This window comes from Zeus faber, assembly GCF_960531495.2.
Source record: "Zeus faber genome assembly, chromosome: 13".
Classification (NCBI taxonomy): Eukaryota; Metazoa; Chordata; class Actinopteri; order Zeiformes; family Zeidae; genus Zeus; species Zeus faber.
Genome location: NC_137198.1, coordinates 26,093,878 through 26,108,957, shown reverse-complemented (window position 1 = coordinate 26,108,957; position 15,080 = coordinate 26,093,878). Strand labels below are relative to the sequence as shown.

At 47.0% G+C, this 15,080-nt stretch overlaps 1 protein-coding gene across 1 annotated transcript; it reads left to right on the top strand.

The window, feature by feature from the left end:
* Window positions 1-1,669: 1,669 nt before the first annotated feature.
* Window positions 1,670-12,489, top strand: LOC307238928 (transcription regulator protein BACH2-like; the record flags this gene model as incomplete). Its single annotated transcript, XM_080012082.1, has 4 exons — window positions 1,670-1,972; window positions 4,952-6,496; window positions 10,011-10,217; window positions 11,926-12,489. The coding sequence occupies 4 exons, from the start codon at window positions 1,670-1,672 to the stop codon at window positions 12,313-12,315; spliced, it is 2,445 nt and encodes an 814-aa protein (XP_079868208.1). The 3' UTR covers window positions 12,316-12,489.
* Between the last annotated feature and the right edge of the window lie 2,591 nt (window positions 12,490-15,080).

Below are 15,080 nucleotides of genomic sequence, written 5' to 3'. Positions count from 1 at the left end.
ATACCGCCGTCTCGAGCGCTCGTATATAGAACCCAGGCAGCCCAAAGTAATTAATATTGGAGTGGGATCTATCTGTGGCTCTGTATTTGAGTTGAATTAAAGCTTGTAAGTCACAGTTACGGAATTAAACAAGTAGAGGATAATAACGTTATGCTGTATTTGCCAAAGTGTAAACCTCGACGTACAGAACCCAGTTATGAGAAACCCAACTACCACTGTGCCCTATTTCAAATCCGTAATCTTGGAGCCGCTGATTTGTCTCGGCGTTTGATTCTCGTTTGAGCCGGTCATCTGAATGACCGTTTAAAGTGGCATTATAGCAGCGTTTTCGGGAATTATGGTTTTTGGCCATACCTCACCCGGATTCAAGCAAGAAGATCAACACCGATTTCATCCTCGAGGGAGCGACGAGTCGCACGCTGACTGTGTAAGCTCAAGGCAAGGCCGCAGAGGGGATCAACTAACTCAGCTTATAATCACCGTGTCGAGCGGATGGATAGGATGGGTTATGCGTCAAAATAGTAAAAGTTTATTTAGTAAAAGTTATTCGCAGGAAGGTATATTTCCCTAATTTCACAGGTGCTAGGCTAGTTGATTCCTTCCGCCGCCTTGCCACAGTTGGTACGCAGCTCGTCGCTATCTTAACTGGTTTGGCCCTTTTTAAAGTACAGTTTTCGCCCAGAGTCACCCCTCCGGTTGTGTTATTTGTCGATTATTCTACATCTTCTATACATTTCACATTCCGCTTGAACCTGCTCGTGTTCTAGCATTTGTTCTTATTCGCCCACAGATGAACTGGTTGAAGAGATTTCTCAAGTAAGGGTTGCAAAAAAGATTGATGCACCCGAGAGTCTTTGTCTATCAATATTTAACTGAGGCTTGTCTGCTTGATGTAATAGAAGAAGAACAACAACAATCTTTATTTGTCACACAGCACACCACACACATGCACATGCTTTGGATGGTGGCCGGTGAAATGAGGCCTCTGTGTTTAACCCATCCTGGCTTGTCCTTCCTACGGGGGGGCAGCCAGGAGCAGTGGGCAGCATACGTGGACGCGCCCGGGGACCTGGTGATGAGTGTCCATCGCTGGCCAGACGATGATGTGTGCATGTTTTTGGGGGGGGTCCTTACTGATGTTAGGTGGAGGAAACCCCATGTGAGCACGAGGATAACATGCAAACTCCACACAGAAAGGCTCCTATTTGGAAGATAACCCGCCAGAGCATGGTGCCAACAGCGCCCCAGGCGGGAATCAAACCCAGGACCTTCTTGCTGTGAGGCAGCAGTGCAATGCACTGCCGTGCCACGGTGCCACCGTAATACTGTACTGTAATGCAGTAATAATGTAGTACAGTATCTGTAATTGTGTTGTATAGTCATTCACAGTATATATTGATTCGGATTGTTTTGGAAGGAAGCTCCTTTCCTTCCAAAGCAAGCAAACTCCTTTAATACAGCCAACTATGGCTGTATTAAAGGACAGGTTCACTGTTTTAATGTCGGTTCCCATCATTTATAACTGTTGTGTCGCTGGACCCTTACTATTAAGAAACTTAACACTGATATCACTGTGCTTACATGCATTTCAATGGGGCAAACCTTGAAGCCGTTTTAAGACAATGAACTCCCTTTAACATGTCCTCCACACAGGGTGCGAACGGCCGGGATGTCAGCCGGCGAGGAGCGGGCCGGGGGGGAGGAGGAAGCGGACGCCGGCGTGGTGGCGGCAGCGGCGGGGGAGGCGGCGGCCCCCGTGTACGTGTACGAGTCCAAGGTGCACTGCGCCAACGTGCTGCTGAGCCTGGAGGAGCAGCGGCGGCGCGGCATCCTGTGCGATGTGACGGTGCTGGTGGAGGGCCGTGAGATCCGCGCCCACCGCGCCGTCCTGGCCGCCAGCAGCCGCTACTTCCTGCAGGCGCTGCTGGGCCACGGCGGCGCACCGGAGGCCATCATCAGCCTGCCGGAGAAGGTGAGGAGCGCGGCGGACCATGGAACAGACAGACTTACACACACTCACCGTAGGGCTGCGGATAATCAGGGTCATCAAGGTCCTAGGTCCTTGGTATTAAATTGTCATATATAGCATATATGAAAATATATATAAAATATGACAAAATATAACTAAACTAGGTCTTAAATATCAGGCTAAGTAGGTGCGTGTTAGTGTTGGGTGAGAGCATCCGATTGTTTGATTATTCGAGTATTCATTCATGGCGGCGAGAATCGGCAACTGGTTGGTTGGTTTCAAACGGAACTCGGGTCGAATTTCTCAGGTTCATTCGGGTGCAGTCGCTTCAGTTTTACCGCATTCATATGCAAATCTGATCGATTTTGCCGTGATTGTCACTTGGCAGGTATTCATTTCTGATCCTATCGGCACAACTGATTCAGTCGTTCCACTCGCCGATTATTCGGCCATGCAAAAATGACAACCCTAGTGCCTGAGATGGTCATGGTTATTCATTCCCTTGATGCATACAAACATACATGTATCATACATAGATGATACATGATATCCTATTCAAAACCTATTAAAGCTATTCCAAATCCGATGTTAAAGAATAAACCAAGTTATACTAATTGTATTTGGTGGATGATAATTGTTTCTTGCAGGGTTTTTTTATCCAAGTATCCAAGCAACTAATTTATGTTTATTATGTGTTTATTAACTAATCTCAGTTAATAAACACTTTGAAGATGATTCTTAAATTATTGAAATGATTTGACCCATATGTTCTTAAAGTGATTGATTTAGACCATGAAATTGCGTATTGCGGTGTATCAACAATAATATCTTGGTAATATATAAAGATATATATACTGTATTGAACACAATGTGTGCCGTCAAAGGAAGGTGATTTGATCACACAGGACACAAAGAACATGTTTGCGGGATTACAAAAAATTGAGTTCACATTAATGGGGGTGTTTCCATTCACCGCTGGGATGGACCAGGCTCCCCGGTTGCCTCCATTACCATACAACGGCCCAGTTTTGTCACAGTGATTAATATGTCTCCGCGACTACACAGTGATCAGTGGGACGCCTCCGTCGCTTTACAGGTCAAACCCTAATCCCTTAATGGTAGTGTTTTCTCTTTATCTATGAATAAAAGAGACGGATAAAATGGGCCAAATGGAGCCCAAATGGTTGTTAGTCGGAGTGATGCCATCAGGGACTTTTTCACCATAGGGACCGTTTCAGGAAGCAGGATCTATCTATCTATCTATCTATCTATCTATCTATCTATCTATCTATCTATCTGTCTATCTGTCTGTCTGTCTGTCTGTCTGTCTGTCTGTCTGTCTGTCTGTCTGTCTGTCTGTCTGTCTGTCTGTCTGTCTGTCTGTCTGTCTGTCTGTCTGTCTGTCTGTCTGTCTGTCTGTCTGTCTGTCTATCTATCTATCTATCTATCTATCTATCTATCTATCTATCTATCTATCTATCTATCTATCTATCTATCTATCTATCTGTCTGTCTGTCTGTCTGTCTGTCTGTCTGTCTGTCTGTCTGTCTGTCTGTCTGTCTGTCTGTCTGTCTGTCTGTCTATTAAATTCAAAAAGCTTTATTGGCATGGGGAAACGTACATTTACATTGCAAAGCAAATACAAATTGAGAAATGTACATAGTCAAAAAGCAAACGTTACCAATGAGGGAAGGTTACCTAAAAGAATTAATGGGGCTCTATCTGGCCTTGGTCCTTCCATCCACAGTCTTTTTCCCCTCTCCCGTTTTCTTTCTTCCCGTCGGCCTCTGCTCTCCCCCATTCTTTGCTTAGCGTGACATCTCACGATTTCATTCCATTATATTACCATATTATTCCTGGACACATCATTTATAACTTATCTCGTTTATATTGTTCCACGGAGAAGGATTCTTTACAGGGGCCTCGAAAAGAGGCGGTTTCGAACGCCCTGGCTGGAGCCGCAGACCGGCTAAAACGGGTAATTGTGCAGCTCAGTGAGCCCCACTGACATTATCAATACCTGCGCCTGGCGCTTTCTGCCATTGATTGAGAGTTTTTTTCGACTCACAAACTGTATCCGCTATCTTGACACCCCCACCCCCATTCTCTTTGTTTTCTCTGGTGGTCCATATTCTCTCTCTCTCTCTCTCTCTCTCTCTCTCTCTCTCTCTCTCTCTCTCTCCCCCCCGCTCTCTCGCGCGCGCTCGCTCTGGTCCTCATTAGTAACGTTGCAGTTTGGTGGTGTGAGCACTAACGGAGGAGCTTCACCGGGCTTGTCTCTCTACGGCCAGAAACCCGTTTCTGCACAGGAGGCGTCTGCTGATGCTAGCTGAAATCACAGACGGACGCACGCACCCAAGCAAGCACGCACGCACGCACACACACACACACACACACACACACACACACACACACACACACACACACACACACACACACACACACACACAGATACATTCAGAAACACACCAGCATTTGTAGCTGTAAGCTACAGAAAAGGAAGCATGCAGGAGGGGAGGGATGAAGGCTACGGCAAAGCGATTGAGGAGTACAAAAGAGATACATGTGAATATAAATGGAATCAACAGAAAATCAAGATGGTTTGTGCATTCCACCCCAACGTGGAAGAAGTGTGAAGGGGCAAAGACATGGTTTAGCAAGTGGGAGAACGGCCATGAATCAAGGTCCCTGGCCAGTCCAGCCTTTTGCTTTTATGAGTCCAAGCGTCTGCTTTTTTGTCGTTTCAGTAGTTGGTCAGTTGTCAAAATTACAACAGAAAACAATGCCGTTGCGTTCCAAACAAAAGAATAAGCGTCCGAGTTCAGTCTCAAACCAAGTGCACTTCCCAAACACAGCTTCCCTCATTGTACAATTTACCAATATACCCACACTCCAGAAACTCCAGAAATTGATGAATCGATCGATGTTGTTTCCTGATCCCCTCTCTTTCTCTCTCTTTCTCTCTTTCTCTCTCTCTGAAAGGTGACGGCCAAGGGTTTTGCCCCCCTGCTTCAGTTCGCCTATACGGCCAAGCTAGTGTTGAGCCAGGAGAACATCGGCGAGGTCATCCGGTGTGCGGAAGTCCTGGGCGTCCACAACCTGGAGGACTCCTGCTTCCGCTTCCTGCAGACACAGCTGCAGAGCGATAGCCGCCACATCAGCAATGGACAGGCGGTGTACGGTGACGACGAAGATGACGATAATAACGTCATCCCAATCCGAGACGAGTGCGCAAGGTCTTCTGACTTTACGCCGGAGACAGGGTGGTCAGCCAAAGACGCGTCTGCCGCCGACCTTCCACGGTGTCCCAAATACAGGAAGTACCAGGCCTGCAATAACCAGCACAGGGAAAATCATTTCGGCAGTGAGGATGCTGAAAATTCAGTCGACCGTACCTCAGTCCCAAGCCCCCTGCTCCCTGATGGCAGCACTACTCCACCTCCTTCTCAGGCGCCTCTTCTGACTCCCTCCAGGATTAAAGAGGAGCCCTTCGGGTTCGAAGAAGAGGAGCGGGAGGTCGGCGGACTCTGCCCCCCCGAGCTCTGTGCCGAGGAGGTCCTGGAGATGGAGCTGGAGGTGGAAGGAGGCCCCGTGGCTTCTGAGCGGTCCCCCGGCCACGACTCACCCACCTCCTGCCTGCGCTCCTACCTCCAGCGCGGAGGCCTGGACCTCAGCGTGGTGCCCGGCACCACCATACAGCAGCTGCTCACCAGCAGGCTGTCCCTCGACCACTACAGGGAGCTGGCCAGGGAAAGAGAGCGAGACAGGACGGCGTCCCAGGGCTACTGCCAAGACGACCTCAAAGCCGGGACCCTCGAGCCCTCGAACGGGTCCAAGGTGGCCTCATGCGACAGCATCCCCAAACAGGAGGCGGAGCTCGACCGACGCAGCGTCATCTTCTCCTCTGCGGGCAGCGAGCGGCTGGAGGCGCCGGCCCACCCGTACGCCGAGCAGAAGTTTCACGAGAAGGATTCGACCAACGCCTCCAAGGGGCCGTGCCTCCCTTTCTCTCCGGCGCCACTATCCTCCTCTTCTTCGTCGTCTTCGTCGTCTTCTTCTTCTTCTTCTTTCGTGACAGCCACGCCCCATGGGGGCCGCTCGCATCCCACCACCAGCTGCCCCATCCCTGTCCCCGTCAGAGCGTCAGCCCACCCCTCCCCCCCGCCGCCGGCTGCCTACGCAGAGCCACGGACCCGCACCTCCAGCTCCTGCTCGTCCTTCTCTTACCTGGAGGATGGCGGCAGCGTGGGCTCCCCCTCCAGCCTCCCCCAGTACGACTTCTCCTCATCGCCCCGCTCGCGCTCGCGCTCGGGCTCGGGCTCCGTGTCGGGGCTCGCCCGCTGCCTGGCCGCGGGAAGCGAGCAGAGGAACGCCAGCGGCAGGGAGGCCGTCTTCTCTCAGGGTCGCGCCCAGATCAAGCGCGAGCATGGTGGCTACGGGCCCAACGGGGCCAACTCCAGCGACGAGTCGGGGTCCTTCTCGGAGGGAGACAGCGAGAGCGGCGTTGCCAGAGACTCTGGCCCGGAGGTCTGTATCATTACACTGTACCTGGAGCTTGGAGTTGGGGGACGAATGAGTGTTGCAAGCTTTTTCCAAAGCAAACTAAAGCCTGCAGCCCTTTATAATTACACAAAGTCAGGTGTGAAACCATGCTGCTGTGCTGGGCCCGATAGCCCTGGGGTTAGCTCTCTCTGTATACTACATTGTTAAAACATCCCGGAGACAGAAGCACAATAACCCTTGGGATATCGGAGCCTCAACCAAGTATAGACTAAGTCCTGAAATTAGGTGCAGTGTAAATTCAATTTACAATTTAAATAGCCCTGACTTCATTCACAAGCAAAAGGTATGGCTACTTCCCCGGTCACACATACTCTATCAATGTTTGAGCTTTAATTCTTCAAAATGATATGTTGTTTTTTCCCATGTCAGTTCAACATATTAGCTTTGTGTCACCTCGCAGCTGAATAAAGGCTTTTCTCCTCTAAAAAAGAACAGAGTTAGTACAATGAAATACTCAATGACTCTGTGGATAACAACCAGAAGGTACTGCCACTTCCCTGGTTACACATACTATGTAAATGTTTGAGCTTTCATACGTCTAACTGATCATTCACATCAATTCCAAATATTACTGTCGGAAGAGAGAAAACACAATGTCACCGAAGAACTGAAATAGTGGAAATTGAAAAACAAAAGAAATTCTGATTTGAGAAAAAATGTAATTGGAGTGGGGGAGTGAATTCAGTACAATTCAGTGCAGTGACGCAAAAAGATCTATTATTAAAAGTCAAATGTTGTTTATAGGATTCAATATCTGGCAAGGGACTGGGTAACTAACCTTTACTATTTTTAAGAGGCTAATGATTCGGAAACGTACGTCGTATGCAGTTGCAGTACAAGTAGTTTCAGGAATATTTCAAAGAGCAAAATCCAGCTGCTATTAAAAACCAAGCTATTCTTGGGAGTGATGTCTTTGGAGCAATGCCACTTGAATGTGTGGCTTCACACACACACACACACACACACACACACACACACACACACACACACACACACACAGGGATGCAGAACGTGGAGTTGAGAGCTACTCGGTTGCTATGGCGACGCCAGAGCATATTCTATATCCGACTTGGTGCCGAGAGTCCGACACTTGGACGTGCACACGCGCTAGAAAACTCACAGATACAGTACATTCAAATACACGGGGGATATTAGCCGGACTGAAGATGGGTCGCTGAGGAACAGTAAAGTGAGAAGTGCATACATGGCAGCGAGTCCCGCTAAAAACATTGAGTTTGCAGAACTGAGGGAGCTTCATCGCAAGGATGAAAGGGTGCCATGAGGATGGAAGAGGAATGGTTTTCCACGTCGACACATTTGATCGTTTCCTCTGCTTCTCTGTTGGGTATCTTGCCACAGTCAGAAGGACATGCTTACATATTACTATCGATGTTGAGACTGCGACCCAAAACCAACACAATCAGGCGGCGAACACTTTCAAATCAAATCAATCACAAATCACATGGGGGGGGGGGGGGGGGTCTGATGATGCTATGGCAACAAAAAAAGCTCAAGGCTTCATGGGGATTCATTTTTCCCAATCATTAGTTGAAGCCATTGTTAGATTTTTCAAGGACATATCTGTGGGCCCTGACCCAAATGTGGAGCCTATTGTACCTGGCCCCCATTACCTCAAACACAGAGTGTGTGTGTGTGTGTGTGTGTGTGTGTGTGTGTGTGTGTGTGTGTGTGTGTGTGTGTGTGTGTGTGTGTGTGTGTGTGTGTGTGTGTCCAAGTGTACAGATGCCTACAGAACCCCAATCAAGAATTTGTGTGGGTATGTGTGTGTGTGTGTGTGTGTGTGTGTGTGTGTGTGTGTGTGTGTGTGTGTGTGTGTGTGTGTGTGTGTGTGTGTGTGTGTGTGTGTGTGTGTGTTCTGTCCCAGTTCTTTGCCCTGACCCAGTTGTCTCACTTGGAGAGCACACACACACACACACACACACACACACGCATGCACACACACACACACACACACACACACACAAACACTAGGATGCCCTATAGCCAGGTGTAAGGGGTCCTGTCCGAGTCCCCTCCACCATCTGCCGTAGCCCCCACAACACATACACCGAAATCCTGTACCTTTAATATGTGGGCTTTACTTCCAAATTCTTTATTACTTTGAAATTTTAATTTGGGCTTTAAAAGGCACTATGGGAGTTTCCACCTTGTTCCTTTGTGTTGGTTATCCAGACGTAGCATAGTATACTTTCAACTGCATGAAAGTCAAAATGTCATGGTTTTGGCGGCAATTTATTACCTTCCCTACATCCCAACCATCCTTCTGTTAAAAATGTGTCACTTTATATGCACAGACTTCTACGGTTTGATGTTCAGTCTGCCCACCCGCAATCTGCACAGCTATTAAAAAAATATATATATACAATTAAAATTAAAAAACAAAAAAAACAAGCAGATTGTCGCGGGTCCCCAGTGGACAGCAGGCCTCTGTCATTCCTCCACCGCCGACTGGAGGAATGGGCTCCTCGGTGGGACCTACAGTGGTTATAAATGGAAACCAGAGCACCAGAGAGAGGGAACGAGAGAGAGAGAGAGAGGGAGGGAGAGCAGTATAAAATGAGGGGTGGGGCGGGATAGACTGTCTAAAGGCTCACTCTGTCATGCTAACCTTATTATGTGACTGGTGGGAGTCATGCGGCTATATATAGTGTATCAAGAGGGGGGGGTGAGCAACAGTGAAACGGAGATGGGGAAATAAGAGAGAGGGGGATTTTAGCGGAGCTCGACACACACACACACACACACACACACACACACACACACACACACACACACACACACACACACACACACACACACACACACACACACACACACACACACACCCTATCTCCTCTTCCATCTTCAGCCAGAGTAGGGAATGACCTCATCTTTGCATGTACTGGCAGCGCTGCATTAACTGGCAGACAGGCCTGGGTGAAAAGAGTGTCAATGGAGTCCAGTGTGATTCCACATAATTTCCCAAATGACAGAAGATGTGGACGCGCGGAACAGAACACTTTCTTTTCAAGACTTCAGGGCAATTGCTGATAAGCCTCAATCGCCGACAGCAGCGTCTGAAACAGTCACACGCATTACACCGAACGCGAACGGAGCGGAGACAGCGCAGCCTCGCAGCGGAAGGAGGAGGCTCCGCCCCCGCCGAGTCACGCCGGCTTCGAAAAGCTGGTTTCTAGCGACACCTGGCGGTTGCAACCTCACATTACCACCACAGAGTCGGGGCAGTCAATCACAACTCACCACAACTATTTCTGCAAATTATAATTACTTGAAATAATAATAATAATAATAATAATAATAATAATAATAATAACAACAATTTTATTTGCCGCTGTCTCTATCTTCTTACATGTGTGTTTGTGCCATACCTGTAGAGTCTTGCAATAAAAGGAGCTGCTACTAATCGTCAATATTAAAACGGACGGGCCCGGTTAACCCCGCGTTTCCCGCCGAGCAGGTGAAGCTGCCGTTCCCGGTGGACCAGATCACCAACCTGCCGCGCAACGACTTCCAGATCCTCATCAAGATGCACAAGCTGACCTCGGAGCAGCTGGAGTTCATCCACGACGTGCGCCGGCGCAGCAAGAACCGCATCGCCGCGCAGCGCTGCCGCAAGAGGAAGCTCGACTGCATCCAGAACCTGGAGTGCGAGATCCACAAGCTGGTACGAAAAACAGTTGCTTTTGTGTGTGTTCAGGTGACATATCACTCTACACGCAACATCAACATCTTCAGGCTGAGTGTGTGCCTGTTAAGGCCTGCCCGATGTCTGTTGGTGGATGTAAGTGTTTGCTTGTTGGTGTGATTAAAGTGGTAATACGTGAGAATGTATATATCGCTTTTAAACCCCAAATTTGATCCTTGTTTTTTTTTTCTGCCACTTCATAAGCGTACCTAAAGCGTAGCCAGTTGCGGTCTGTCAACCGTCGATATGGGTGAGAAGAACAAAATATATCCCCACCCCCCTCAAGTGACCAAGAAAAACAAAAACAAATCAATCGACCAGAAGGAGGCATAACTTGGGAGAAAAGAAAGTGACGCTGTGGTTGATGCTAGTTGATGGGATCAAGAATGCGAACAAAGACATCAAAGTCACTGTTTCAGTGGATGTTGTTAATAATGTGAACATGTATGTGAACATATATAACAAAGTTGAACTTGAACTTCAACTTGAACTTGAAGTGACTGGTTGATGCTAGCGGACATTATTAAAAGGGAACTATTATGAAAAACTCACTTTTTCAGCATTTGTGCACATACATTTGGGTCTCTGACGGGCCTACAAACACAATGCTGTGAAATAAGACAACCTAGTCACTTTTTTTGTGAGCTGTCTGTTTCCTAAAACATGTGATTCAACAAGCCATTCGGATTTGTGTCTCGTTCCTACGTCACATTGAGACACATTAGAATTAGAGCCGCCCCCGGTCGCAGTAACTCCATCCAGGGCTTGAGAACTGCCAAGCACTGCTGTGAACTGCTCTGTTCACAGCAGTGCTTGGCAGTTAATACCAACTGTCCGGGACAAAACTGCAGACGAGGGAAAGATTATAAAGCATTTAAAAAATAATTCTGCTGTTTGTTTCTTTCTTTCTAAAAAGAAAGTGTGCGGTAGGTTGGCTGTAGGCTGCACTGTGCGATCCACTGTGCGTTTCTCCAAACAAAGCAATAAAAACGGTGTATTCTTATTGTAGATGTATTTATTTTATTTATTTTATTTTATTTTCCAACGTTTACTAATTGAATGAAACGACGACAACGAAAGCAACAAAAGTCAGAACTAACTTTCAAATTAGACCTTGTAGATCTAATATGAGTGAAGATTCCGCAACTTCATTGCTTATTTCTTGCCTCAAATTTGTGGTGAAGTACGTGAAAGTTTACATACTTCACACAAAGGGCTCACAGAACTGGGCCAAACAGTTCGGGAGTGGGTGTGGGGAGCAGCAGCGTTTTCATTTAAATCGACACACACTGAAACAGCGCATCAGGAACAGGAGGATTAGGGAGGCATGTTACAATGGCTAGGATGCATAATCTCAGTGGTAATTTCAGCAAATATCTTCAAAGACATGGTTTGGGCACCCCAGAGACCTTGTTGAAAAGGAGCATAATAGGTCCCCTTTAATAATGTGAACAATGTGTTATATACTGTTTCAATCTAGTGGACAATCTTAAGAATATGAACATATTTAACATGTCATTGCATGGTGAAAAGAGCTTTTTTAATTTTATTTTTTAAAGGAACGCTCTTATTTTGAATGCAATGTGGCGTCTTGATGATTTAAAATATTATTGTTGTTATTATTATTATTGTTATTGTTATTATTATTATTGCTGTTAATAAACACGCTCTCCCTCCGTCCATCCAGGTGTGTGAGAAGGAGAAGCTGCTGAGCGAGCGCAACCAGCTCAAGGTGTGCATGGGCGAGCTGTGGCAGAACCTGTCCTACCTCTCGCAGGAGGTGTGCAGGGAGGTGCAGGGTGGCGCCGACAAGGGCCGCATCTCCGCCGACATCGACCTGACCTCGGACCCCGCCCTCGGGTCCCCCGACCCGCCGTCGGAAGACCGGCCCGACCCCGCCGGCGTCCAGGTGTATGGGGGCGGAGGAGGAAGAGGAGGGCTGGGGGAGGGCCCCGCGTCCCCCGCCGACGAAACCACCGGCGCGGACGTATGTAGCCCCACCGTCACCGTGGACTTCTGTCAGGAAATGACTGAGAAGTGCACGACGGAGGAGCAGCAGAGACGAGGCGGCACTTAGAAGCCGGCCGTTTTCTTCGGGTTTTTGTTTTTTGGGGAAACGTGTTCGTAGTCTGCAACACACTTTGACTCGTCTCGACCTTGATAATTGAAGTAAAATTTGTAGTAGTTGTTTGTTTTTTTTCAACGAACGACACTAGTTGTCTTATCAGCAATACTGTACAACAGGTATTTTTTTGGACTGGTTACAATAACATTGGCACTGGCAGCTCTCTCTCTCTCTCTCTCTCTCTCTGTCTCTCTCTCTCTCTCTTCTTGTCTTACACGTCTGCTCCCCCCCTGCCGCACTTGTGCATCTGGGGGGGAGGTTAAACTCAGGAATTCCTTCAGAATGTTCAGTAATGTTCCCTAACGTTAACATGTACGTGCACTTTACTTTACAGTCCTGTTGTGACTCCCTAATTGGATACGTAGCGTGCGATTAAGTATTTGGAGAGGCTGCGTTTCAGCCGCCACCTCTCTCTGTCTCTCTCTCTCTCTCTCTCTCTCTCTCTCTCTCTCTCTCTCTCTCTCTCTCTCTCTCGGAAATATCGAAATGCGTTATTAACGCGCCGTTACGTAGCTTTACTTACTCATTCATTATTGTTATTATCTTCTTCCTTTTTCGTGATGAAATGACAAATCAAATCAAACAGACGCGGCAGAAGTTATGGCGCCACGCAGGACTTTAAAGTAAAATGTTACCAAAGGTATGCATTTGTAAAATTGTACATTTTGACGACAAATGGGTGGAAATGAGCTCTCATTATGCAAAGTCGACCCTGTCCCACCCTCCCACCTCCGACTCAAGTTCACATTCGCTTAGACACACATTCCCCTTCTTCTGCCTTTTTTAATTTCACCATATCAGTGCTGCGCGGTATAACGTGATAGAGGGAGGAGAATAAGAAGAGACTCAAAATGAAACAAAAAGAGCACTGCCCGAGGCCTCGAAGAGGCCACGATAAGCAAATAGAGTGACACTGGCACTTAAATCAATTACAACTACTTATGAATATCGTGCGTGCTCTTTTTTTTTTGGAGCCGTAATTTATTGTAATTCTTTTGTGTAGAAATAAGAATTTCCTGTTTCACAAGGTGTCCACCTTTTGGGTCGTGTTGTACATAAAAGGAACCGACCCTTTAAAAAAAATTCAATAATCGTTGGTGTGTGACACCTCCTAAATTGAAACTTCCTATGAGTAATTCCATTTTTTGACGGAGTATAATCTGAGTTTCCCCGAGTTCGCGGAGAAAAAAAAACGTTACAAAGTGACCACCGACCGACCGACCAACCAACGACAGCAAAAGTGATGGCGCGTCATTGATCGGGGGCGATGCCAAATTCATTTGCTGTTGAAAAGTCAATGTCAAAGCACATGGCAGGGTGGAAGCGTCAGCATGGGGAGGGGTGTGTGTGTGTGTGTGTGTGTGTGTGTGTGTGTGTGTGTGTGTGTGTGTGTGTGTGTGTGTGTGTGTGTGTGTGTGTGTGTGTGTGTGTGTGTGTGTGTGTGTGTCTAGGGAAAGGGTAGGGGGGTGGGTTGCGGTGCTCCACGCCACTTTGGTGTGCCATGAACTTTAGTCTGGAGTCGTCGCTAGAGCTAAAGCTAATAAACCCCTATGTACAGCGGCTCTTATCTTGACATTAGGTTGTTTTTTTTGATGAGATCCAAACATCCGATGGGCTCGGATCGTCTTTTTGTGGCATTTGATTGATTTTGTTCTGTAAAGTGAACTAGCCAACCCCAAACAATGCTAACGACCACAGTACGGAAGCGCGCTTCACACCGAATACGACAAACAACAAGAACAAACTGGAAGTCCGTTCCTTCCTATGGAGAGTCGGATTTCAAAAGTGAAAAGCTGCAATTTCCGCCTGCGTTCGGGGGTCCAGGATGTGCCTCCGGCGGCGGCCAGGGGTGGGATCCGACTGTCAGATGCGATTGCGCATTCGGTGTGAAGCTGGCTTTTGTGTCTAAACTCCACCAGTCGCGATGAAGCTCCACCGAAAACGATCTTTAACACTGAAGGACACTCGACACTTGTCGGCTGATATGAATAGGCTTGGGATTCATTTAATGTGAACATGTTAATTTATTTATCTCACTTTGTTGGGTTTTTCCAGGCTCGGGGGTGGGGGGTGGGGGGGGGGGGATTTGGGGAGTTTGGTAGTTACGAAAGGTAAAGCGCTACCTTTTCCTAGCATCGATTCTGTGTTGGATAATGGTTGTAATTTTTATTCTTCTTATTGTTTTTTTAACAGTGGTTACTGTTAACCATTTCTAAAGATAGGAGATATTAGGTCCTTTAATTTATATTATTACGAGTCACAAATGTCCTTACTAACGTTAAGTTAAGCTTAAAGGGGGTGAGAGTATGTTTACAAATTTGTGTTATTTGTGTGCTGTATGCATATATTTTATATATATATGTATATATATATATTTATATACAGTATATATATATATATATATATACACACACATACATAATATCATGACCCCAATCCCTGTTTTCACATATGAAAGTTAAAGTGGCTATCTCAAAGGTTTGTTTGTTTGTTTTTTACATAATTTTCCCTTGATTCAGGCATTAAAAAATAATGATTTGAGCCTGCTCCAAATTTGGAAAGTGATTCAGGAAGTGTTTTTTTTCATATTTTCTAATCTGGTAAATTATGGGTAAATAGACACTAATGACACAATTGCTTTGCCTTCGGGCAACAGTCGAAAAGCAGGACGCCATTCAGACTTGAGGTTAGGGTTAGGGTTTAGGTTCATTTAGTCC